The sequence below is a fragment of the Zalophus californianus genome, chromosome 1, assembly GCF_009762305.2.
Source record: "Zalophus californianus isolate mZalCal1 chromosome 1, mZalCal1.pri.v2, whole genome shotgun sequence".
NCBI classification, from domain to species: domain Eukaryota; kingdom Metazoa; phylum Chordata; class Mammalia; order Carnivora; family Otariidae; genus Zalophus; species Zalophus californianus.
Genome location: NC_045595.1, coordinates 87,269,812 through 87,296,841, shown reverse-complemented (window position 1 = coordinate 87,296,841; position 27,030 = coordinate 87,269,812). Strand labels below are relative to the sequence as shown.

General features: G+C 38.4%; 2 protein-coding genes across 2 annotated transcripts in view; one reads left to right on the top strand and one right to left on the bottom strand.

The window, feature by feature from the left end:
- The window catches only part of COL6A6 (collagen type VI alpha 6 chain), a 130,812-nt gene that overhangs the window by 33,506 nt on the left and 70,276 nt on the right, over positions 1–27,030 (bottom strand). The window contains exons 23-29 of the mRNA XM_035727836.1: positions 25,575–25,637; positions 16,992–17,054; positions 12,798–12,860; positions 11,964–12,014; positions 10,244–10,279; positions 9,256–9,318; positions 675–737 (exon numbers count right to left, since the gene is read on the bottom strand). Of these exons, the coding sequence (XP_035583729.1) occupies positions 675–737; positions 9,256–9,318; positions 10,244–10,279; positions 11,964–12,014; positions 12,798–12,860; positions 16,992–17,054; positions 25,575–25,637 (402 nt within the window). The remainder of the gene's footprint in view (positions 1–674; positions 738–9,255; positions 9,319–10,243; positions 10,280–11,963; positions 12,015–12,797; positions 12,861–16,991; positions 17,055–25,574; positions 25,638–27,030) is intronic.
- On the top strand, positions 21,293–22,249 carry LOC118356004 (divergent paired-related homeobox-like). The gene has a single exon (XM_035722163.1). The coding sequence runs from the start codon at positions 21,293–21,295 to the stop codon at positions 21,827–21,829; it is 537 nt and encodes a 178-aa protein (XP_035578056.1). The 3' UTR covers positions 21,830–22,249.

The window sequence follows — 27,030 nt, the reverse complement described above, 5'->3', positions numbered from 1 at the left end:
ATCTGGAAAGGTAATCCCAATAGTCTTCCAAAAATGAATGAATATATGAATATATACATATATATATGTATATGAATATATACATATATACACACACACACAAGGTGTGTGTGTGTGTGTGTGTGTGTGTGTGTGTGTGTGTGTGTATCTGTCTGGATTGGGAATAGAAAGAACAAAGTGGAATTGGTTTTAATTTCACACATTCAATTCCATCTTTGGAACAGGAAGAGTCTGGCTATTCTCAAAGAGAGACACCCAAGGAAAAATGCAGTGAAGTCCCACCCAAACTCCTGGAGAAAATAAGTTCCATGTGAATACAACTTTGATCATTTATTCCCTGTTTATTAATTTCCTCTCACCTCCCATCATTCACTAACTACTTATTGAATTAGGAAGAGGACAAGGACTGGGCAAATAAAATTCACCAATAATTGAGAAATCACATTTTAGTCCAATACTTTTCATTTCCTCTCTCAAATTCCCCTTGTCTCATAAGAAATGGTGACTGATATTTAATCATTTCCCCCTCATATCTCTAAGCACATAAATGCGGAAAAACAGTGAAAATAGTTACCAAGTGTAAAGACAGAAAGCATGCACATTTGGACAATGAAGACTCCATGCACTTTTTATTTAGAAAAGGATCTGGTGTGATTTATGACTTTTCAACTTACCTTGCGTCCAGGAGGTCCTGGCTCCCCCGGGGATCCCATCTCTCCTGGAGGCCCAGTGGATATCTCAAAGCAAAATTAATTAATTAGTTAATTTATTTATTTAAAGATTTATTTATTCATTTATTTGAGAGAGAGAGAGAGATACAGCGAGAGAGGGAACACAAGCAGGGGGAGTGGGAGAGGGAGAAGCAGGCTTCCCTCAGAGCAGGGAGCTGGATGCAGGGCTCGATCCCAGGACGCTGGGATCATGACCTGAGCTGAAGGCAGCCGCTTAATGACTGAGCCACCCAGGTGCCCCCAAAATTCATTTATTTTAAAATTATATTTATACATATATGTATGTGTTTGTGGGTTTTATTTTTTAAAGATTTATTTATTATTTATTTGACAGAGTGAGCAAGCTTTAATTTGTACAAGCATTACCTATGAGACAGGGAATAACTGTGGATGTCCTTTGGGTATTCGGGTATTCTACAGTGTGCTGAGTTGAGTGAAAAAAAAACCTCACTGGTCATATTTTCTTTAGGAGATATAGACTAACCTCCCAGGAAAAAAAAATGGCAGACTGAACATATGCATTGACTTCTGCTCCCTCTCAATGTCATTAAATTGATAGTAAGTAGATTTTTTTTAAAAGGCCAAAAAAAAAAAAAAATGGGGAGAATGAGAAAGAAGACAATAGCCACAAACCTCCAGAGGCTAGAAAGCAGATGTATATTTGTTAAATGACTTAGCAGATCTGATAAAGCTGTATCCTAAGCCAGTAGCAGGGAAAGCCAAGAATCCATTCCCAGAAGCCTCAAGAATTGGCAGCACCAGGTACCTCCAAAAGAGGAGGTGAAGGGGAGGGGCTAAATAAGGAGGACTGGTTGAAAATCACTTTAGGAATTCTCCAATCTCTCCATTCACTGCAATTGGATGACTATCCCTTTTTCCACTCCAAAACAGACAGAAGTAAAGCTGAGGGATCTGCACCAGGGAACTCCAGGCAGAGTTGAGGGCCCATGGTACCCTCCTGAAAACAGGGTGATCCAATGAAGATATGTGAAATAGACAGGAGACCCCTCAGGGGGTTTCTTTTCCTTGTGGTTTCATGAAAACTACAGCCGGACCTTCATCCTCAGGCAGGAAATTGAAATAATCTTCTCAGGGGAATCTGACCAAAGAAGGAAGACCTAAAGACACAGATATCAGAGATCCGCTAAGTAAAGAATTCAGCCATATCACTCTTCAGTAAAACTTGTAGTTGATTAGCTTTACCAATGTCTTTGGGGCTTCCAATTAGCCTTTTTGTCTTTAATTCTTAAATAGGAAGAGTTAGTCCATTCTCCAGACATGCTGGAAATAGAGATCAATACAGAAAAAAAAAAAAAACTACAGGAAAAAGACTATGTTGGACAAAGAAGACTGTAAAAATACTAATATATATCCTCAGAAAGCTAAGAGAAGATTTTTCAACCATGAAACAAGACAGGACAGTATAAAAAATATTTGGAGAATAAAAACAAGCTCTTTAAAATTAAATCATGAGAGAAGCATTATGAAATAGTCAAAGAAATCTCCCAGAAAAACCCTCAGTTTTTTTCCCAGAGTCCATGGTCTCTCATGTTTCATCTCCCCTTCTGATTCCTTCCCCTTCATTTTCCCCTTCCTTCTCCTAATGTCCTCCTTGCTCTTCCTTATGTGCCACAAATAAGTGAAACCAGATGATAATTGACTTTCCCTGCTTGACTTATTTCACTTAGCATAATCTCCTCCAGTCCCATCCATGTCGATGCAAAAGTTGGGTATTCATCCTTTCTGATGGCTGAGTAATATTCCATTGTATATATGGACCACATCTTTATCCATTCATCTGTTGAAGGGCATCTCGGCTCCTTCCACAATTTGGCTATTGTGGACATTGCTGCTGTGAACATTGGGGGTTGCATGTGGCCCTTCTTTTCATTACATCTGTATCTTTGGGGTAAATGCCCAGTAGTGTAATTCCTAGGTCATAAGGTAGCTCTATTTTTAACTTTTTGAGGAACCTCCACACTGTTTTCCAAAGGAGCTATATAAACTTGCATTCCCCCCAACAGTGTAAGAGGGTTCCCCTTTCTCCACAACCTCTCCAACATTTGTTGTTTTTTTGCCTTGTCAATGATGTACTGTATGGTCACTAACATAATAAAAAAAATTAAAAAAATAAATATTAAAAAAAAAGAAATCTCCCAGAAAAGTAGAGCAAAAAGACAACCTGAGAAATAGGAGAGAAGAAAGAGATAAGGGGCAGAGGGGATTGCCTTTTTTTTTCCCCCTCTCATATGAAACCTTGTGAAATTACTTGACTCTTTAAATCAGTGATTCTCAACTAGGGAGAATTTTGTGCCTCCCCACCTCCCCCAAGGGGAGATCTGACAATGTCTGGAGACATTTTTGGCTATCATAATGGGGAAGGGTGGAGAAGGGCTGTGCCACTGACATCTAGTGGGTAGAGGCCAGGGAAGTTACTAAACATCCTACAATGCACAGGACAGCCCCCACAACTAAGAATTACCCAGCCCAAAATATTAATAGTGCTGAGATGAAGATATCCTGCTTTAAAATATGTGCATCTGTAAAACTGGTAAATACACACACACACACACACACACACACAGAATAAGGTTAAAAATCATGACAAATTAAAAAAATCCTTCAGTTGGGAGGAAAAAACAAGGTGAAAATTTAAAAAACAAACTAAAAATGTAATCATTCCAAGAAAACTGAAGCACTCAAAATTGAAGGTAAAACTTTATCAATAGAAGCTTCTACCAATAGAAACTTCAGCTCTTTCAGAAGGAAAACCTGGAAGTTTTCAGTGTCTAAATTTCAACTTCAAACTCAGAAATATTTACATAGATAGGGGAAAAGCAGCTTGGAAGGTGAAATAATAAGGTACAAACAGTGTTTAATTGTGGGGAAAAAAGAAATTCAAGTAATCAAAGGCCAAAAGAAAAAGTTCACATCTTCCCACTGGTTCATTGTTTTATAAAAATGATTAATGTGGCATTGGGGGCCAAGAACCCAACGAACAGCTGTGAACTTGTTAGCATGCTTCCAATGTTCAAGAGTAAAGTACTTCATTAACAAGCCAAGGGAAAGGATTCAGAGATATTTCAATGCAGATAACATGTGGATTAATTTGAAAGTCTTTTCCAATTATCTTTCTAATTATATCAGTCATTATTTTGAAATCATAATGTTTATTTTTTTTAAAGATTTTATTTATTTATTTGAGAGAGAATGAGATAAAGAAGAGAGAGCATGAGAGGGGGGAGGGTCCAAGGGAGAAGCAGACACCCTGCTGAGCAGGGAGCCCGATGCGGGACTCGATCCCGGGACTCCAGGATCATGACCTGAGCCGAAGACAGTCGCTTAACCAACTGAGCCACCAATGTTAAAGGACAGTCATCCAAAAACATGCATGAGGAAAAGAATTATAGCTGAGATGCAGTCCTCTTAGAAGCAGGATGGAGGGAAAGAGCAGTTTTATTATTTTGTATCCCTAAAAACCCAATAAATAATGACCACATAGGCAAGAGGTGTCTCAGATGGTGTCATAGTTAGACCCTAAACTCACCTCCTCCCAAGGACACACTGAATCTATGACTACCTAGAGAGTAATTCCTCCTGAAAAAGAACTGAGGGCTGACTGAACAGCTTCTGCACAACAAAGGATAAAGGGACCACAAAGAGAATGGCAGGAGAGATGGAGACACAGTAACCATGGAAACCCCACCCCTGATGCTATGAGCTACAGTGCTATGAACATTCTCCAGGATAGATTACATTAGGCTACAAAACAAATATCAATAAATTTAAGAAAACTGAAATTATATCAAGCATCTTTCCCACCCACAATGGGATGAAACTAGAAATCAATCACAAAGAAAACTGGAAAAAACCACAAATACACAGAGGCTAAACAACATGCTATTAAACAGCCAGTGGGTCAATGAAGAAATCAAAGCGGAAATAAAAAAATACCTGGAGACAAATGAAAATTGAAACACAACGATTCAAAATCTTGGGGATGCAGTAAAAGCAGTTCTAAGGGGGAAGTTTGTAACAATACAGGCCTACCTCAATAAAAGAGAAAAATCTCAAATAAATAATCTAACACCTTAGAGAGCAAGGAAAAAAAAAAAAGAACAAAGCAAGTCCAAAGTTAGAAGGAAGGAAATTATAAAGAGCAAAGCAGAAATAAATGAAATAGAGCCTAAAAAATCTATAGGAAACATTAATGAAACTAGGAGCTGGTTCTTTGAAAAGCTAAACAATATTGATAAACCTTAACCAGACTCATCAAGAAAAAAAACTCAAATTAGAAATATGAGAGAAGATACAACTGACACTACAGAGGTACAAAGGATCATAAGAGACTAATCTGAAAAACTATATGCCAACAAATTGGACAACCTAGAAGAAATGGATAAATTCCTAGAAACATTGTTTCCAGGACTGAATCAAAAAAGAAAATCTGAACAGACCAATGACCAGTAATGAAACTGAAAAACTCCAAAAAAACCCCACAAATATCCAGGACCAGGTGGCTTCACAGGTGAATTCTACCAAATGTTTAAGGAAGAATTAATACCTATTCTTCTCAAACTACTCCAAAAAAGAGAAGAGAAAGGAAAACTTCCAAATTCATTCTATGAGGGCAGCATTACCTTAATACCAAAACTGGAAAAAAAAACCAAAACCACTACAAACAAAGAAAATTACAGGCCAATACCCCTGATAAATATAGATGCAAAAATTCTCAAAAAAATATTAGCAAACCTAATTCAACAATACTCATCCACCACAATCAAGTGGGATTTGTTCCAGGGTACAAGACTAGTTCAATACCCACAAATAAAACAACATGATACCAACACATTAACAAATGAATAAAATCATATGACAAAATTCAGCATCCATTTATGACAAAAACTCAACAAAATGAGTTTAGAGGGAATATACCTCAACCTAACAAAAGCCACATATAAAAAATCCACAGCTAACAACATACTCAATGGTAAAAAAAAAAAAAAGCATTTCCTCTAAGATCAGGAACAATACAAGGATGTCCACTCTCACCACCTTTATTCAACATAGTCCTGGAAATCTGAGCTGCAGCAATCAGACAAGTAATAAAAGACATCCAAATTGGTAAGGAAGAATTAAAACTGCCATTATTTGCAGATGACACAATATTAAATATTGAAAACCCTAACAACTCCATCAGAAAATCATTAGATTAAGGAATTCAGTAAAGTCACAGGATACAAAATTAATATAAGAAATTTCTTGCTTTTCTATACATTAATAACAAGGTAGCAGAAAGAGAAATTAAGAAAACAATCCCACTTACAATTGCATCAAAAAGAATAAAATGCCCAGGAAGACATTTAACCAAGGAGGTGAAAGACCTATACTATGAAAATTATATGACATTGATGGATGAAACTGAAGATGACACAAGAGAGTAGAAAGATATCCTATGCTCATGGATTGGAAGAATTAGAATGTTAAAATGTCCATACTACCCAAAGCAATCTACACATTTCAGTGCAATCCCTATCAAAATACCAGTGGTATTTTTCACAGAACTAGAACAAGTAATCCCAAAATTTGTATGGAACCATAAAAGACCCTGAGTAGCAAAGCAACTTTGAGAAAGAAAAACAAAGTTGGAGGTATCACAATGTCAGATTTCAAGATATACCACAAAGCTGTAGTAATCAAAACAATATGGTATTGGCACAAAAATAGACACATAGCTCAACGGAACAGAATGGAAAACCCAGAAATAAACCTATGCTTATATGGTCAATTAATCGATGACCAAAGAGGCAGGTATATACAATGGGGGAAAAGACAGTCTCTTCAACAAATGGTGCTGGGAAAACTGGAAAGATACATGCAAAGAATGACACTGGACCAATGTCTTATACCATACACAAACTCAAAATGGATTAAGGACCTAAATGTAAGACTTGAAATCATAAAACTCCTAAAAGAAAACATAAGCACTAATCTTCTGGATCTGTCTGTAAGGGAAACAAAAGCAAAAATAAATAATTGGGACTACTATCAAACTAAAAAGCATTTGTGCAATGAAGGAAACCTGCAACAAAATGAAAAGGCAACCTACTGAATGAAAGAAGATATTTGCAAATGGTATATCCAATAAAGGGTTAATATCCAAAATATATAAAGAACCCATACAACACACACACACACACACATACAAAAATCTGATCAAAAAATGGGCAGAGGACTTGAACAGACATTTCTCCGAAGCTGTACAGATGGCCAACAGACACATGAAAAGATGCTTAACATCACTAATCATCAGGAAAATGCAAATCAAAACTACAGTGAGATATTACCTTACCAGTCAGAATGACTGGTATCAAAAAGATAAGAAATAACAAGTGTTGTCAAGGGTATGGAGAAAAGGAAACCCTGGTACACTGCTGGCAGAAATGCAAATTGTTGCAGCCAGTATGGAAAACAGTATGGAGGTTCCTCAAAAAATTAAAAATAAAAATAGAAACACAATATGACTCAGTAATTCCACTTCTGGGTGTTCACCCAAAGAAAACAAAAAACAGTAATTTGAGAAGAGACCTGCACCCCTATGTTTACTGCAGTATTATTTACAATATCTAAGATATGGAAGCAATAGATGAGTGGGTAAAGAATGGATATACACACACACACATACATATATATGTATATACACACACACAATGGAATATCATTCAACCATAAAAAAGAATAAAATTTTGCCATTTGTGACAATATGGATGGACCTAGACGGTATTATGCCAAGTGAAATATGTCAGAGAAAGACAAATACCATATGATTTCATTTATATGTGGAATCTAAAAAAACAACACAAAAGAATAAAGAAAAAACCAGAACAGAACAGAAAAACAACAAAAATAGAAACAGACTCATAAATACAGAGGACAAACTGGTTGTTGCCAGAGGGCTGGTGGGTGGAGGAATGGGTGAAATGGGTGAAGGGGATTAAGAGGTACAAACTTCCAGTTATAAAATAAATAAGTCACAGAGATGAAAAGTACAGCATAGGGAATATAGTCAGTATTATTATAATAATATTATATGGTGACAGACGGTGACTACACATCGTGGTGAGCATTTTGTAATCTATATAACCGTTGAATCACTATGTTGTACACCTGAAATTAATCTTGTATATCAACTATATTCAATAAAATTTTAAAAGCCCTGGAAAGAGAGTCATAGAGGTGGAAACAGTCAAGTGTAATGCAAAAGAGAATGAACACATAGGAGGGCAAAGAAGCTGCTACAGGATCCCTTAGAAGAGCGGGCAATTAAACAATGAGCTAGGAAAAACAACAATCTCTGTACATAAAGTTCTTGTTATACTTGATAAAAAATCAGATCAGAATAGAATTCAGTACAATGACAAAACTGGAAAACCACCTCAAGTATCAAGTTAAATCACTTTGTTTTTTCTTTTCCTGCTAGTTAACATGGTGTTAAGATCAGTTTACCCAATAGAGCTGTGCTGAAGAAAAGAAACAAATTTATCGAGAGGCAATTAGTAGAAGAATGTCTCTTTCACAAAGCAGCCAGGTCATTTATACACAGTGTAAATATAGAGTCAACAAATGCAAAAATCCATTCTTAACCCACTGGAACCCAAATATGCTGATGTCTATGAGCTATACTGGACACTTGCGTTCATTCTGAGTGATCCAAAGCTTTAGGAAATTTCCAAGCCCTTCCATGGAATAACAAGGACATATTCAGTCATAAATGGAAACTTTCTCATAAAAATTAAAACATACTCTCTTAAGCTAAATGGGAAGACGACCTTTTAGGGTATACCTCATTAAAAGTAGTTTAACAAAACCTTAATAGTGAAGAACAAGATGCCAGGGGGGCATTAGGCTGCACTAAATCTGCCAAGGAGACGGGATTAAACTAACCATATTTTGCCAGTGCAAAACTGTTTTTGACCACAAGGATTCCTAAAACAAAATCCTATTTCCAGAGTTAAGAATGGTACATTGGCAGGGCGCCTGGGTGGCTCAGTCGTTAAGCGTCTGCCTTCGGCTCAGGTCATGGTCCCAGGGTCCTGGGATCGAGTCCCACATCGGGCTCCCTGCTCCGCAGGAAGCCTGCTTCTCCCTCTCCCACTCCCCCTGCTTGTGTTCCCTCTCTCGCTCATGTCTCTCTCTGTCAAATAAATAAATAAAATCTTAAAAAAAAAAAAAAAAAAAAAGAACGGTACATTGGCAGCCAGAACAGGTGAACTTGTTCACTAAAAGCAAACACTACTTTGCCTTCTTGCTGGTGTTGGAGGATGAGTCATATATCCATCTCCCTTCCCCAGGTTTGCCTTTAAGAATACACACACACACACACACACACACACACACACACACACACACACACACATTTTTCAAGTCTTGGGGGAACAAGTGACAGCTCAAATGAATTTAAAAGCATGAAAAGGACTTCCCAAAGTAGCAGAGGTGGTAAGGCATTAGAATCTAAGAAGCTTACCATCTTGCCTCTAGCTCCCTTGGGCCCAGTTTCTCCTGGACCCCCAGGGTCCCCAGTCTCACCCTAAATAAGTTCAGAAAAATACAATGATAATTAAAATCAAAGAGCTATATCTCAATTTTGTTTTTAAACTTAGTCCAACATGAAGACATTTTTCATACACATTTTAATCTTCAAAGTCATCTTTGAAGCCTCTTCCCTCCTCTCCCCTCTCCCTTCATTTTTATGGCTCTCTGCACAGTACGCTGCAGCCTCACTGTTTGACCTCTGTCTCCCTCTCTCCAGCCACAACACAGCCTCCTCCGAGACATGAACACAGCTCTTTATTTTGTCACCTGATCCTATCACAGGACCTGCCATTTACTGAACTCAGTAAATATTTCTAGTAAAAGTGAAGGCATTAGTAGAAGGCATCATTACTAATGTATTATTGGAAGGTGACTTATAATCACACTGGAAAAACTGAGCCAGGTGAAGAATTCAGATTTTGGTTTTCCTTACATTTTACTTTCCTTTGAGCAAAGAAGAAAATACAAATGAGAGAGGAGAAGGAGTCCATGTGAGAAGAAAAATAAGATTTCTTCCTTTACTTATGAATTTAAAAACTAGAAGTGAAATTTTTTAAAAAGCCTGCTTCTTTCTTCCCCCATTTTCCTCATAAAGGTTTCTTTTCTCTTTTTCTTTTTTTCTTTTCTTTTTTTTTAAGAGAGAGAGAGAACATGTGCATGCAAGTGAGGAGGGGTGGGAGCAGAGGGAGAGAGAGAATCCCACACTGAGTGTAGAGCCCGATGTTGGGCTTGATCTCACAACCTCAAGATCATGACCTAAGCCGAGATCAAGAGTTGGATGCCTAACTGATTGAGCCACCCAGGAGCCCCTGAAGGTTCTTTTTATTCATTTATAATTATTCTTCTATTGTCCTATGATACATTTCATAGCCTCAGGAGTATTTCTGATTGATCTCTGCTTAATATGAAGTACACAGTACCTTAGGTCCACTTTCTCCAGGAAATCCTTCTTGCCCCTATAATTGACAGTATGGAAAATTAATATATGCACACATCACCAAGGTAGGTTCGTGCTGACTTTAATTTTACCTGCTGCCTTATTTGGTTTTAGTATATCTGAATCAAGAAAGGGCCAAATCAACTGAAAATGAAACTGTACAGCACAATTTGAGAAACTAGCTCCAATTTCTAAATTAAGCTATTTACACCAAAATATCATGACAACCTAGATAAATGGATAAATGTGCACATCTCAGGATTTATATAAATCAGCTCTTCTTCTACTGAAGGCACTTGACACGATAGCTGGCTAGATGGAAAAGTGTTTCTGAAACAGTCTTAACACGTATTTCAGTGGAGACGGGTGAGAAGCCTAGAACCTAAACTTGATCACTGGCTTTCTAGTCCTCTGCTTACCCTAGTTAGTCCACAGACTATAATTGAAGACATCTGACAATCTCCCCATTTGATGAAAAAAATTTTATTTAAAATAAAGTTTAGTTTCTATTACAAGTAATATCTCCTCAAACATATATAAAATACAAAAGAATAGAAAGAAGAAAAATCATCTAAAATCTCACTACCCAGAACCATTATAAATGTTTTGTCATATTTTCTTTAAGCTCTTCAAAATGCATTTTTAGCATAATTGGGAAAAATACTCTTGATTTTTTTTTATATCCTGATTTTTTACTTGATAGTGTCACATAATTTCTTTACATGAGTATAAACTTCATAAAAAGTCATTTTAAAGAGTGGCTAATATTCCAGTGCTATAAGCTACTTAATATTTCCCTTTATCAGATACTGAGATTGTTTTCAATTCATTCTCTATTCCAAAGAGAAATTTCACTGGAAATGTCTCATTCATTAGCGATTTCTTTTTTCAAAAAAATTTTAGCTTTTTGGGGTTTGTTTATCCTTCCAGACGGCCTCTTGCATCATTCCTAGTGGGATTTCACTTGGAATTAAATTGATCCTTTATAATGTTTTAGACTTTCCAACAAGAATTTGGATGTCTTCATTTAGTGAAGTTTTATATTTCAGTCATTTTTTTTTTGTCCCAGGTCTCAAACATTTTGCAGAAAGGATATTCTTAACTCTATTATGTTTTTTGTGGGTATTGTTATTATGGTTTCTAAGTGGTAACTGTTAGTATATAGGAATCACTGGTTTTGTAAATTTATCTATCTTACTTCCAGACACTTAAGTATTCAAAATATAAAGTTATAATTCTGAAATGAAGTTAAAAGTTTTTATTTTTGAGTTATTGCTTGGCCCAATGCATTTAGAAAAACCCTGTAAAACCTCTTCCTAATGGTTAAACATATTAAGAAGAGAACAAACTTTGCAATGCATCCCTAAGTAAATCCGAGCACAGAGCTGCTAAGATTGGATGCACTGTTCCGGCTGGAACAAGTCAGGCCCTGGCTGCACATCTTTGCAAAGGAACAGAAAATTAATTTTCAAGTTTCAGTTGTTGCCTGCACCTTAAGCCATCAAATTGTTTTTTCTTTTACCACATTCTCCAAAGGATATCAACAAATAAATTATCAAAATCTATCTCTAAATGTCCAAGACTGCCCTATTCACTGCCTTTTTCCCTCTTAAATATGGCAAAAAAAAAAAAAAGACCAGCAAACCCCAAACAAGCAACAAAAAATAAATGGAAATGCCTAGCTTCCAGTCAATGTGTCTTACCTTTGCTCCTTTACTTCCAATGCTACCATAACCTGGATTGCCATCACCACCCTGTAAACAAAGGCATTAATTACAAATATCCCAGACTACAAATTAGAGACAGGCTTACCACACAAGAACAAAACACCCAGTTTTTTGGTTTGATTAGGAGAAAGTAGGAAGCAGGACTCTCACTCTGGGGCTGGCCACTAACATTTGGTGATAATGGCACTGAAGGCAACTCTCAGTGACAGATATAGACAGTGCACTGTCCCTGAGGCTTACTTGTATCATCTGTAAAATGGGACTAAAAATGATCACTACTCATGGTGTTATTATGAAGACTGAATGGGAAGATTTCAGGCATACAGTAATCTCAATAAAAAGAGGCAGTAGTGTTAGCTCTTCTGTTTGACGCCTGTATTTTAATACCTTAGCTCTAATCCGCTTTCAGTTTTCTAGATGAGAATAAGACCTCCTAAATGCAGTGGCTACTGTCAGATTCTCGCAGAAGCTCTTTGTGAGAAGTCCTGAGCACTGGGGGAGTGTGGGCTGGGTTTCTGATGAATAGGTTCTGATGGGAGGAAAGAATGGAAGAAGGGTTATGGGGATGCTAAAGACAAGTTTTGTCCAATTTATCATTTGGCTTCAAAAGCATCCCTGTCAGGATGTTTTGTACCTGGGAAGTTGTCATCTTAGGAAGTTTGGCCAAGGAACTAATCCAAGTTGAGGATAATATCTCAATTTCCAGAAAGCTATCAGGCTAGACTGGGGTGGTATCTTTAATGCACATGGGATATCTGCTGAACTAAAAGATTCCAAGGGCCAGGTCAAAAGTAGTGATCCAACACAAACCGGCAAGCCTCGAGGACCCGGGAGGCCAATAGCTCCTTTTTCTCCCAAATCTCCAGGTTCTCCCTGTCAAACAGAACAATGAAACATGTCCTCATTAATTTGTTGTTGTTGCTTTTTTTCTTTTGTAAAGGAAACTGAAAGTGATGGTACTAAGACAACAGTTAGGTGCATCCATGTGTATCACACACAGTGACAATAGATTTGTCGTCATGACTGCGAGTTGTATAAGTAATGCAAGGAATTGTTGTTGTTGGCCAGTGAGGTCTCCTCCATTGATGACTGAAGCCCCAGCAAGTCTGATGCATTGTTTAGTGCAAGCTGCCATCTTGGCAGCTCAGTGCCATGAACCACACCCTTGGAAATGTCTTCCATGAGTCAAAGAGGAAACTCTGTACTATTTAAAAAAATTAACAAAATGTTTCCAAGATGATCCATCAAATCATCTGGCTGTCCCCAAAACAACAGACTTACTAATCTAGTTTGAAATGCTAATCAAGATAACCAAGGTAGCACGACATCCATGGCAATAGTTTCTGACTTCTGACTAGTAGAACGTCTACCGTGGGTTATAAATCAATCTCAGTATTACGTTGAGTCAAGTTCAGCTACTTGGGAAAGTTAAAGTTAACACAGCTTTAGAAAAGAAGGTTAACTCCTTTAAAAAAAAAAAATAAAACCTTAAAATTTTAGATTTTAGATTTATAGAAATTTTAAAGTAGTACAGAGAGTTCCTATACACTCAACATCTAGCTTCCCCTATTGTTAACATTGTATTAGTTACATTAGTAGGGCACATTTATCACAATGCATACATGAATATGCATTCAATATTATTAACTAAAGCTCATACTTTATTCAGATTTTTTTTTCAGTTTTTATCTAATATCCCTTTTCTGTTCCAGGGTCCTATCCAGGATACCATATCATGTCTCCTTAAGCCCTTTTAGACTGTGACACGGTTTATCAGATTTTCCTTGTTTTTGATGACCTTGACAGTTGTGAGGAGTACCACTCAGATATTCTGTAAGATGTCCCTCGTTTGGGGTTTTTCTCATGACTAAGTTGGGTTTTATGGGTTTTGGGAGTAAAGACCACAGAGGTAAAGTGCCATTCTCAGCACATGTCAAGAGAACATACTATCAACATGGCTATCATTTTTGATGTTCACCTTGACCATTTGGCTGAGGTAGTGTTGGTCAAGTTTCTCCACTGTCTAGTTATTCCCCCCACCGCCCTTCCCATAATGTACTCTTTGGAAGAAGGAGTGTGGAAGTGTGTGCAGCCCATACTTAAGGAGTGGGAATGTTAACTCATTTTTAAGGATAGAAGGGCAACCCAGTTAAATGTGAAAAGTGCAAATGGAGAAATGTCCACCAGCATTGAACTCTGAGAGTAAAATAGAATAGGGTTCCACAGACGGGAAGCAGAAGATCACCTTCCCTGATATCTTTCTTTCAGGGTAGTGGCTCTCAAAGTATGCTCTGGAGGCCACCTGCCTCATGATTACCTCAGGTCCACACGCAAAGAAAATTCCTGGCCCCCACTGGTATAGAATCTGGTAATGGAGCCCAAGAATATGCCTTCTTAAGATAAGCTTCTCAGCTGGATCTTATACACAGTGAAATGTGAGAACATCTGCATTAAGGTAAGGAAACAAGAGAAGCCATATGGCACGTCCAGGGTCACTTTGTTATTGGTACAACCAGGCATTGAGCCCAGGATTAATTGCTGAGTTGCTTGCCTTCCTGGGAACTTGAGCTTATTGGAATAAGGTAGGAATAAGTGTTTGGGGGCTCATCTCAGTTAACAACGAATCTTGAGGACTCAATGTATCTTGGGACTTTCCAAAGGATTTGGGCTTGCTTTGAGGGTACTTATTTCCAAATTCTTGCCCCTTCCCCTTTGAAAGTCCCTCTTATTAATAATGATCTTTTTGGCACAACTACCCTGCTCCTACCTATCTCCTTCTACACTCTCACCTATAATTGGCCCTAGGAGCCCTCCGTGCCTGCCTACCTCTCTCCCGATTCTTTCTGTCACACCCTTTGGAGTGCTTTCATTTCATAAGCAAACCTTCTCTATGCATCCATGACATCTGCACACATACATCCTTCCTCACTATAAGATAAATTTGGTTCTCATCAGTGACACCACTTCTCCTGCAGCCTTCTTGAGGACAAGAAGGTAGCAATTGTCTATGTTCCAAACCTTCCTTTTCAGACTACTTATTGCTAAAGAGTATGCTCTAGGAATCCTTTCTTGTTGGAGTTGATTATCCCTGTTTTCCACGTATCTCATTTCACCCTCCAGTCAATGGTCCTTGCAACTCAACTGCAGGCCTCCATCATTTCAGTCCTTCTTAGCAGATCTTCATTACAAAGCTAGTCCCTCATTCTCATCCTCTGTGTCAAGAAGCTTCTCCATTAATTATCTACTCTGACGTCTTCAACCTTCTTCTTTCTGTTTTTGTCTTCTCTGCTCATATACTATACAGTCCATCCTATCATTGAAAACAAATACCCAGCTTCAGTCTGTCCTAGCCTGGCAGTTAATGTCCTCCCCAAGCCTAGCTTCTTCAAAGAAGAGTTTATAGCCCTGAATCCATTTCTTTCTCGCCAACACATTACTTAGTCCTTTGTAGGCTGTCTCCCTTTCTTTCTTCCCCTCTCAAGTGCTACATTTTTGAAAATATTCTTTGGAGCATCTTAGCCACCAGAGGCAATGGCTTCTTCATTCCCGCTTCCTTACCTGTTCTGCACCAGCTGATACATTTGACCTCTCATTCCTCAACTCTTCTTCTCAGCATCCAGTATGCATTTGTTTCTTTCCCCTCTTTTCTAATAATTCACTGTCTCCTCTTACCCTTCTCACAAACAGACCCCACCAAGAGTCTTTTTAAAACTCCAAATGCCTCTGAAACTGCATCTCCAACCAGCCCTAAACGCTTTCCTCTATTCCCCCAAACAAGTGGTTCCCTTCATTCCAACACCACTCTTTCTCATGACTTTCCTGCTTCTGGGATGGTATTACACTCATGCCAGAAGTCCACAAGTCATGTAGCCCTCTTCTCTCTACCTTAGTTCCCTACTAGAAGAGTCCTCCAGAATCATCATGAGCCCCTCCTATCCTCACCCTGTTAAGTCATCGATCGCTGCTTGTCTTAGAGACTGTTAGAACATACCCACTTGTCTCCTAGCTGCCAATCCCTCTGCCTTCAAAATATCTCTACACTGAGTAGCCTATTCAAAATCCTCCCAAGTCTGGCTGTGTTCAGACACTCCATTAAAAAAATTGTAAACAGCACTGTACTGGCTACTTAATAAAGCGAGTGACCACAGACATTTTTTATGTCCCTATGAGAAAGGATCATTTTTTTCCCCCAAATACCCACACCCAGGATTTTCCAACCCTGTGCTTTCCTTCACATAATTTCTTCTCCCTGAAATCCTCCATGCCTCCTCTCTGCTTGCCAAAGTCTTTCTTATCTTTTAGGGTCTGCTGCAAGTCTGCATCCTCTACGATGTTTCTTTCCCCAGTCCAGAAATACTTCACTAATACTATATTTAAACCTCCAGTCTCAGACCCATATCCTGGTCTACTTTATGTCATAGATTATTGTCTTGAAAATATTCTTAATTCTGTGGGGATTGATTCCATGTCATATCTATTATACAACCCAGAAATTCTTTCATTAAGCAAATATTTACTAAGCAATTATGTGCCAGGAACTCTTCAAAGTACTAGGGATGCATCAGTGAGTAAACAGTCAAAGATCTCTTCTCTCCTGAAGCTGGGTTTCTAATCCAACAGAATACCAGTAGAGTGAATTTGTCTTACAAGATGTTCAGCAAAGGTTTGTATGCATGGAAGAAACAAAGAAGAAAAGAAGAGAGGAGGGGAGGGAAGAAGAGAGGGGCAAAGGAAGGCCTGCCCCAGAACAGTCTTCTTTCCCTGAGGTCCCCCCGGCTAAGACTGGGTGTAGCCCCTCATGCAATTATGCTGAGCTGGAATCCTTGACCTCATTGTGGTCCACACCCACATCCTTAGATGTTGCTGGCTCTCTAAGAATCAACCTAGGGTGTAGGGCAATAAGAGGCTCTCCTTTGTGTTGAAAGGGCTCTGGCTAACACAACCAGACGTACTTACTTTGAGGAGAAAACCTTAACTTTGGTGGGCTTAAAGAATGTGACCTACTTTATTTCCTTGGCTTCCCAAATGGCCTGGACTCCCTGCTTCTCCTCCTGGTCCTGGAGGCCCCTGAAACAAAACAAGGATTGCAAATATAGCAGAACATAAAGCAACTTTCCCCTAAAATCTTTGTGTCTCTTCTAAGAGGAAAATGAACCACAGATGGGAAAAGAGTTATGGCTTTATTGATTTCTGTTAAGGAAAAAAGTTTCACAGCTGTCAAATAAAAACTAGTACAGAAAATTAATAAAGTAATTCATGCCAGATGTGGCCTAAATGATCATGCTTTCTTGTGAGTCTTCTTTTCCAAAGAGATTTTACATTCTCACTGTTTTGCTTTTACAGCAGATGTTGCTAAAATGTCTAACATTTAAAGAAGGCATTCCAAGTGACATTTGCCTTTAACTGTATTCTGTTTGGTTCCTTGCTTTCGTAGAAAGCATTTTTTAAGGTAAACTTATATTTATTTGCAAATAATACAATTTGTTCAATAGAAAGCTCAAGAAACATCACCAAAATAATTAGCATTAATAACAAGATATGTTCAGGTGTACCAGATAAATATTCTGAAATAGTTTTCTCTTTCCTACTGATAAGTTAGAAAAGTAAATGTACATAAATTCCCATTTACCATTAGAAGAAAAACACCTGTGAATATGTAGAATTTAATAAGAAAGATAAAAGACCTATATAAAGAAAGATTTAAGATCTTACTGAAGAATATAACAAAAGTTAAACAGAGGAATGAACATACCACACATCTATATGGAAAATCTATTTGATATAATAGAAGTCTCCTTAATGTACTAGAAAGCATGTTTTATTGGGATAGCTTTAGAGCTGAACATTTAAAAATCCCAATTCAGAGACAGCCCAACCGCTTTCCTATGTTATTAACACTTGGGATCAGATTTTTCCTCCTTTGGTTAAAATGTTTACATAGGTACTTGTAAATAATCCCAGCACCAGTGAATTTAAATCATTTTCAGATTTTTTTTGGCCATGATTACTGTAATTAAAAAATAAATAAACCAAATCTGTGTAGTAAGCATGATACTTAGCAAATTTTATTCAGAAAAAAATTATGACATTAGTCTTTTTATCTTTAAAAAATTAAAAATGTAGTAAGTTGGACATAAACATTTCCTAATAGGAAAGACTGTTGAACAGTATATTGGTCACTTAGGGAAGATAATAATGATCTTTCCACAACCTTCCATTTTTTTCCTCTCCCTTCTTTATCTCAAAAGAAGAATCTCAATTTCTTCACCTTCCATAGCTCTCAACCCTTTCCCTTCAAACTCTCACTTCCACCAGTGCATGGGGCTAGCTCCCATGACCTTCATATTCAATCCAATTAGACTCTTTTCTGTTCTTACCTTATTTGAATTTGATCACGTATTCTTTGAAACTTTTCCATTAATTTCTCTAACACCATGGACTTCCTCGTCCCTCTCTGGTCTCTTCTCCATTTGCCTCTTAAATTTCCATGTACTCTGAGGTTCCAACCTTGGACCTTATTTTCTCACTTAATTCCTTCTTCCTGAGTGACACCCCTATAGATTCACATACCACTTTACAAAATAACTCCTAAATAGATGGATCTCCTGCCCAAACCACTCAACTAAATGCCAGACTCATATATTAAAATGTCTATTGGATATCCCATAGGAATTGATTACCAGAGATAATTATATTTACTGTAAGTCATGCTTAGTTTCATATTCTCTTTATTAAGGAGTGGTGTCACCCCTTTCCTCCCTGAAACCTAAGCTGGAAACATAGGAATCAACCTATCCCTTCCCTTAGCTCATCTCTCAAAACCTATCAGTTACAAGTCCTACAGATTCTATTTCCTTTCTGTACCCATCTCTCTTCCACTATCACCTACCTTCTCTCTTCCATTTATATTGCTATCACCTACCCTCAGTCCTTCCTGCTTTCTGTCTAAATTCCTGGATTCCCTGACTGTAGCCTGGCCTCTCTCTAATCTATTCTTCTCTCCTTTTCCATTTTGATTTAAAATGTCTGGTTGATGCTGCCACTTTTTATGAAATTCTGAATTCTGAGTAGCTTTCAGAATAAAGTTGATGGTCTTTATTTACTAATATATAAAATCCCTCAAAATGTTGGTATTGCAGGTCTCCATAGTCATCTGGGACTACTTCAATCACTGTATGTTTATGCTCAAACCATCTGAAGTCACCAAATACTTCTTGTTGTCTTAGGTCTTCATAGTTGTGCAAGTTCTTCCCTTAGTTGGTCCATTTTTCTGTCTGGAGGGAGACACAATCTCCCTCTTGTGAAAATCTTACTTTTAGCATCACTGTTTCAAGAACACCTGAGCCCCCTGGCTCTACTGGGTCTCACAACTGTCCCACAGATTCCTCTACTCTCCATGTAATTGTTCCTTTCTTTCTTTCTCTCATCTTCTAGAAAGTATCCTTGAAGGAAGGGCCATGCCCGATTGGCTTCCTATCTCTGGAACTTAGTAAATATCTAGAACCCATCAACCCACCCATCCATTCATTTAGCTATCCATGCACCTATCCAGGAATAGCTCCTGGGGTTATGAAATGATGGGATGAAATGATGTGTTTAATTTGATTTTCCACATGATATTTTTTCTGTAGTTCACAGAAGGATAAAGTAGAAAGATTTCAACTGTCCTTGACAATAAGGGGCAAATTGGAAACCTTGCCTAGGAGCTCACTTTCTGGGCTTCCTTCAGACATAATGAACTCTATGAGATGAAGGAGATTTCGGGGAGATTACCTTATGTGTAGTCACTTCAAGCACATACAAGCACAATGAGAGATTATCCTGTTTGAAAGCCCTCCAAAATGGAAGATTTCTTGGATGGATGGATGCATACATGCAGACAGGGCATGGTCATCAGAACATCAGAAAACCTGATTCTATTTCCTGTGCAGGACCACACAAAATACCAGATTGGTGTTTGTGACTCCTTGAATGGGCCTCAAGCTTCAGTGAATTGTTACCCGGATATATTAACTACTCAAATACTGCTGGTTGTATAGGGGACCATATTTTTAAAGGAAAGATGAAAAACTCCCTGCCACCCCAAGATATCAGAGTCAAAAAGTTGCTTTGATTTGAGGGCAAGAGCATCTATGGAGCATCTATGGAATATAAACAGAAGATCAGGGCATTTAAAGGGAAAGGGCACCAGCTAGAGGTGAAATCTTTATTGGCTTTGTTGTAATGGTAGCGTTTTATTGAGCATTTATTTTGTGCAAAGCACTATGCTAAGAAGTATATATTGACACTATACAGACTTTCTCAATCACAATGAGATACATATTATCGACACCGTTGTTTACCAATAAAATCAGATTGTCAAAGCATTTAACTCCAAATCACCATTAATAGGAGGGTAAGATGGGAACCAAACCTGATTCTGACTCTACACTGAACTCCTGGCCACTCTTCCTGCTGTTTTGAGGCCTGTATCTGGGACAGGATTCCCAAACTCTACTAATCATGCACCACCTGAGACTGGAGTTTTAAAAATGTGAATCTCCAAACTTGATGCAGGAGACTGGGGCCAGATCTACCCTCCACTCTCGGGACTTGGGCTGGGGGTCTTTTGCTCATGTTTAGACTCTGCCACAGAGTCTTCTGCAATCACAACTGCTTAATACAAGTGTTAAGTGATGATAGAAAGGAGATGTTTAGAGTTTAAATGTTTTTAAAAACTGTCCTTAGATAGCATCTTATCAGAAAGGATCGCAGTAGGAGTTTGGGATTAATGGCTGGAGCAGTGCCAAGGACACTAACTTTGGATGGAATATGGCTGGGGAGGTGCAAGAGGTTCTTCTCGTGTTTAAAAGGAATCCTGTCACTTATTTTCACGGGGGTAAAACCCTGCCTACACTGACAATCAGTAAATTGTCAGGCTGGGCTGGAGCCACCCAAGGAGATTAAACCCTCAATATCTTTAGGAGTCAGATATGAGCTAATTCTGAGAAAATAAAAGTCAAGAGGCCAGCAAGGGTGGGCTAATGCAAGAACAAACCCCAAGATACCTGAGATGTTGATCTTGACAGTGCTAGTCTAAGACACAGCCTCTAACCTCAACTTCTAATCCATCATGCATCCTATACTCCTTCCATGTTGAACCATTTATGCTTCCCCAAACTCACTTTGATATCTCTTTTTAGAATACCTGGGTCCTTTTCCCAGATGCCTGTCTCTCCCTTGGTCACCTGGAAAACACCTCCTTATCCTGTAAAAGATAAAACATTCGGACACAGGACCAGAGCATGGGGATCCAGCTAGATGGGATGGCAGGCACAGGGGACCTTCCTAAAGGAAAGGATCAGAAACATTCACAAAGGAAACGAACCATGTTCACTGAGAAACAACTGGCAGATTTAGAATTCTTGTTCAGCAAGAACCCATACCCCGCTCCCAGCCTTCAGAAAGAAATGGCCTCGAAACTGGAGATACATCCCACCGTACTGCAGGTTTGGTTCAAGAACCACAGAGCAAAAGTCAAGAAAGCCAAACAACAGCAATTAGCTGGGGCGGAAGTCAAGGCCCGCTCTTCCAAGAGACACACGGATGCCGCTCCAGGAGCCCCCGATGGTGCCTACCCTGCTTCCCTAGTTTATACAGATCACCCCATACCTTCCTTCCAACTCAGCATATGCTCCAATTTTAAGGCTCTCTCAGACCATCCTTCTGGCCACAAAATAGTCCATTTCGGCTGCTGCCGAGATCCTAACATCTACTCCCTATGTCCCATTACAGAATCCCAAATTCTTTCCACAAGCTTCACTGCTAATTCTTTGGGTTCTTCATCTCCACAAAGAACTTAGTGAGCAAAGCCAGACACAAAAGGTCACCTACTGTAACGATTCTCAGTGATTCCAGACAAGAGACAGAGTCAGGATCTACGCAACATGGAGGCATTTCAGAAACGGGCTTCGTGAAAAAAAAAAAAAGACCCACAAGTGCCCGTGGGGTGGAACTGAGTGGCAAGAGTCGCTCAACAAAGTATTGCGATGGGGATGTTTCATGTTGTAATTCAGATGGCAGGAACCTGCATGTATAAATTCATCCAAAGACACAACTGTAATATTGTATAACATACACCACAATAAAAAAATCATGTGACAGGACGGAAGCATCAGCTAATGCCACTGGCAGTAACCATTTTGCAATATATAAATGTATCAAATCAACACATCATACACCTTACACTTATATCTCAGTAAAGCTGGAGACAACTTTTAAATTATATCTCAATAAATATATACAATGAGACTAAAAAAAAAAAAAAAAAAAAAAAAAAAGATAAAACATTCTTCTCCTGCTCTAATGCCATCCTTGCTCCCACCACTCTACCCTGGGTGTAATTCCATTTTAGCACTTAGTACATCACATCTCAACTATTTGTTTGCGTTGGTGTCCTTTATGAGATTGGGAGCATGTCCTTTTTTTTCTTTCAGATATTTTATTTATTTGAGAGGGGGAGAGAGAGCGCGAGTGCACGTGTAAAAGCAGGGGGAGGGAGAAGCAGACTTCCCACTGAGCAGGGAGCGAAATGACGACACCAACACTGGGGCTGGATCCCAGGATGCTGGGATTGTGACCTGAGCTGAAGGCAGAAGCTTAACCAACTGAGCCACCCAAGTGCCTTGGGAGCATGTCCTTTTATCCTACTATAGGATCCTACTATATATCCTACTATATAGGACCTACACACAGGAAGCACTCAGCAAATATCTGAGTAAAAGGAATGGTTGGTGGATCATCCAACCTAGATTATGCAGAATGATGAAATCTATTCATTGCAGTTCAGATTACATATTGTTTTATTGTTATTATTATCATGGCCTTCCTTGGATTAGAGACTCTCATGCTTTGGGCATAAAATGTCCCTGCTAAATTAGGTAATACTGATGTTATATAGTAATAAACACTTACATAGTGCTTACTATATTGCAGGCACTGTTCTAAGAACCTACCTATATTAAACCATTTAATTTTCACCTGATGAGGTAGCTCTTGGATAATAATAAGTATTATCATCCTTATTTTACAGCAGAGAAAGTTGAGGCACAGAGAGGTTAAATAAATTACCCAAGGCCACACAGCTAAGAAGGTACAAACCTTGCAATCAAACCCAGGCAGCCTGGTTTTAGGCACTATGCCCTTGACCACTATATTATGTTTTGTAAAGATGACAACAGAAATTCTACTTTGTGTCCCAAATTTGCACGGAATAATTCCAATATTTCTTGATATTGCATGTGACATTAGTGAGTATTTCACTAAAAACAACTAAGAATAATTCCAGCACTAACTTGAATTAGAATGTATGCCTGATTTTCCATTCCTTTTCTAGGCATTGATTATATTAGTGCAGTACCCTAGGGTAAACCAAACAAGAAGGGAACAAAAGAAGGTATAAAAGAATATGCCATTCTTTTCAAAGTTATACCTTCTTTTTCATTGTGCCATGGACTATATTTCTTTCATGTCATAGCCATGTACTTGGTTGGATTAGCACCTTTTGATTTATGCAGAATGCCCCAACACTGCATAAATTAATAAGCCTTCAGAACACTGTCAACAGAAATCACATGCCTTTTTCTAAATGTATAGTCTAAGAAAAAAATTAAAGTCTTCAATTAAAAAACACTCCCGTGAGGCGTGCCTGAGTGGCTCAGTTGGTTAAGCATCTGACTCTTGATATCAGCTCAGGTCTTCATCTCAGGGTTGTGAGTTCAAGCCCCATGATGGGCTCTATGCTGGGCATGAGCTTACTTAAACAAAATGAAACAAAAAACACTCCTGTTATTTCACCTAAGTGGCTGGTTCTTAAGCCTATGTCAGTAGATTTATAGAGCCAATAAAGAATAACGCTCTCTTATATATCTGATTGTGTTGGTCTCCCATGGTTTTCCTCTGGAAACAACAATTTGAGATCCCATTTATCATGTCCTGAATATAGAAAATTCTATGTATCTTTGAACTAGCACTTTCACTGTGTTGACAAGGGTATTTCAAGAAAAGCAAGCAAAGAAAGAAAGCCATGATTTCTAGCCAGATAAATAGAAGAGGGAGAGAGAAGTGGTGCCTTTTGACTAACGCTGGCAATGCCAAGAAGTTGAATGATTTATAACTATAACCAATCTTGCCAAAGCAAGATTAAAGGGGTCTCACTCAGACGAGTACACTATAGGGCAAATGGAATAACTTATTTGAGTAACAGCCACTTGGATACAATTTTGGATTCTAGAAGGAGGGAATTACCAAGTTCTTTGGATTTCAACCCATCTACATCTCAATATTTTATATAAACAGTTGAGATAATCACCTGATATATGTTTCCCTTGGCATTTGCTGGGTTTGTGGTTTGTTTTTTTTTTAAATCCCAACTAGTGGTGCCAGCAAGTTTTTAATGATTCAAGGATGTGAATACAAAACCGTTACTTTTCATCAATTTAGTTCTACAATGAAATTTTTAAAGTTTTCATGCTGTTTGAAGGAGTACGTTCATCAAACTGGGAACAAATATCCTCATGAGCAGTAATTAACATGCTTTAAAATATTGTATCATGAGATATAGGTTTATGCAAATAGCTTCTTAAATATTTTGATGATGAGCACATTCACTTAAGTGTTGGGCCACTGCCTAATGGACACAAAGTAATGGATTAACTTTATCCCATTAGTCAAGTGCAAATCCCAATTGTGTCTCATTCATTCATTTACTAATTGATTCATTATATAAATACATGTTGAGCTCTACTGTGTGGCAGCTCTGTTATTCTAGGCTCTGGTATACAGTATAAGCAAAACAAAGTTCTGACCCTCAGGGAGACAAAAAGCTAAACAAATATAATAGCAATTAGGCAATGGCCAGATCATGTAGGGACCTGCTACTCAAAGTGTAGTCTGGGAATGAGTAGCATCAGCACTGCCTGGAATCTCATTGGAAGTGTAGAACCTCAGGCCCCACCCCAGACCTACTGATCAGAATCAGCACTTTAACAAGTTTTCCTGGTGATTCTCAGGGACTCTGAAGTTGGAGAAGTGATGTGGGAAAGTCAGTCCCAACAATGGGTGTGTCTATTAGAATTGCCTGGGGCGAATTTAAAGTTACTGATACCCTGGCCTCACCTTCAGAGATTCTGATTTAAATGGCCTGGAGAGGATTCCAGGTGGTGGAGTGTTTTATAATCTTCCCAGGAGATTATCATGTGTAACTAGGTTGAGGAGCACTGAAGAAAGTTGTATTCTGGGTGCGATGGGAAGACCCTGAGGAGATCAGGGGAGTGGCATGACCTGATTTCTACAGAGGAGAAATTCTTAACCTCACAGTAATGGCTGAGGTGTTGAGGCAAAGAGGGCTAGAAGCTATCTTCCACCTCTGCGTCTGACAGAAAGACAGCCCACTCTGCAAGGTATGTGGCCATCACATTGAACACTGAACTCAAAACTTTGCTGGTTTACAGGCAGTAAATAACTCCTTCTGCAGAAAAGAAACTGCAAGGACATCCATATTAAAGCCAGGATCAGAGCCAGATGCAGTCACTTTCTCTCATTACATACCTGAGGACCTTTACTTCCCAGACCTCCTTTTTCGCCTTTCATACCGGTCTCTCCTCTGGGACCCTACATACAGAGCATACAGAGAATTAAAGCATTATTTTCTTTCTAAAAGAGAACACTTGAATATTAACTTGAATATTAAAGATAGACATGATAAGTCAGTCACATGGACATAAACTGGAAAGAGAACTCCATTCATGCCCTTGGCTCTGTCTTGATCTGTGAGTTGTCCTTCTGTGTGTGTATATAAGGGTCCAATTTGCAATTTAGGCAGTTGGGGGCATTTATAGTCGACTGAATAAATACTGAACTGTTGAATTTTTCAGTATTGCTTTCTAATTATCCTAAGCCTCTTTAGACTCCAAATGTATATATTTCTTATGTGATAAAGAAAATGATTCTTAATTACATAATCTGAAACTGAAATATTAAAATGAATTTTCTATTCAATAACCACACTGAAGACTGGTCATAAGATATAGCATGTGATAAAATGAAATCTGGATATTTCTACTTCTAGAATATTATGTTGCCTATTAATTGTGGCCTCTGTACATTAGGCAGAGAAACCTTCATGCTGTGTTTGGTTTTTCCGTCTCCTTTTAAATTATGTCATGAAGAAAGAGTCTGTAAAGTGGAAGAAGGGATGCTGTCATATTATTTGTTTGGCATGAAATAAAACCAGCCAATCTATTGAAATGCTTCCCCACAACCCCAGTGGCAAATATTTCTCACTTGAAGATAAGAAAAGTGAACTTTCCCCAGCTGGCAAGTAAAACAAAACAAAACAAAAAGCAATCAAGCTCAAAAGGGTCAGAGGTCCAAGGAGGCGGATGGTTTACTGCTCTGAAGTCTTGGTAAAAATGTGAACACAATTTCTTATCTGACATCTAAGGATATTTTGCCCAACTTCCATGCACCAAGCTGCCAACACATAATAGTTAATTTTTTTTTAGATATGTGGATTAAAACTTTGAAAAATTATAGAAACTGCTTGTCCTGCATTTGCCAAACAGCAAAATTATTTCTCAAGATTTCAAAACAAAGTTTGTAGAGAAAAAAATATGTCCTAAACTTTCTATAGTCTGACCTCCTTTCCTTCATCTTAGCATTTTCTAGGACTTCCTTTCCCTTCTCAGTATTATTCCAGGCTCCATTTGGCTCTTTCTGGCACATGCTTCTTTCCCTTCATGTGATCAGTGTAAGAGCCAACCATGGCTTAATTCCTCGCAAAGGAAAAAGTGCTGGAGGCAGCTCTCTGGGGAAGTGAGCAAGAAGGTAGGCTGAGTGCCACACTATAGATCACCCCGCTGAAGACTTCAGCTGTATTTGGAACAATTCTTTCCTAGAGTAGAGCCAGTTTTTCTACCACACAGGCGTCCAGATATGTAACACTGAGTTCTTACTATGCTACATTGACCAAAATTCCTAGTTTTGAGGCTCAACATTTTCTTTG

What these genes read in the sequence shown, in the direction of transcription:
- LOC118356004 (XM_035722163.1), top strand. Translation starts at nt 21,293, where the DNA reads ATGGCAGGCACAGGGGACCTTCCTAAAGGAAAGGATCAGAAACATTCA.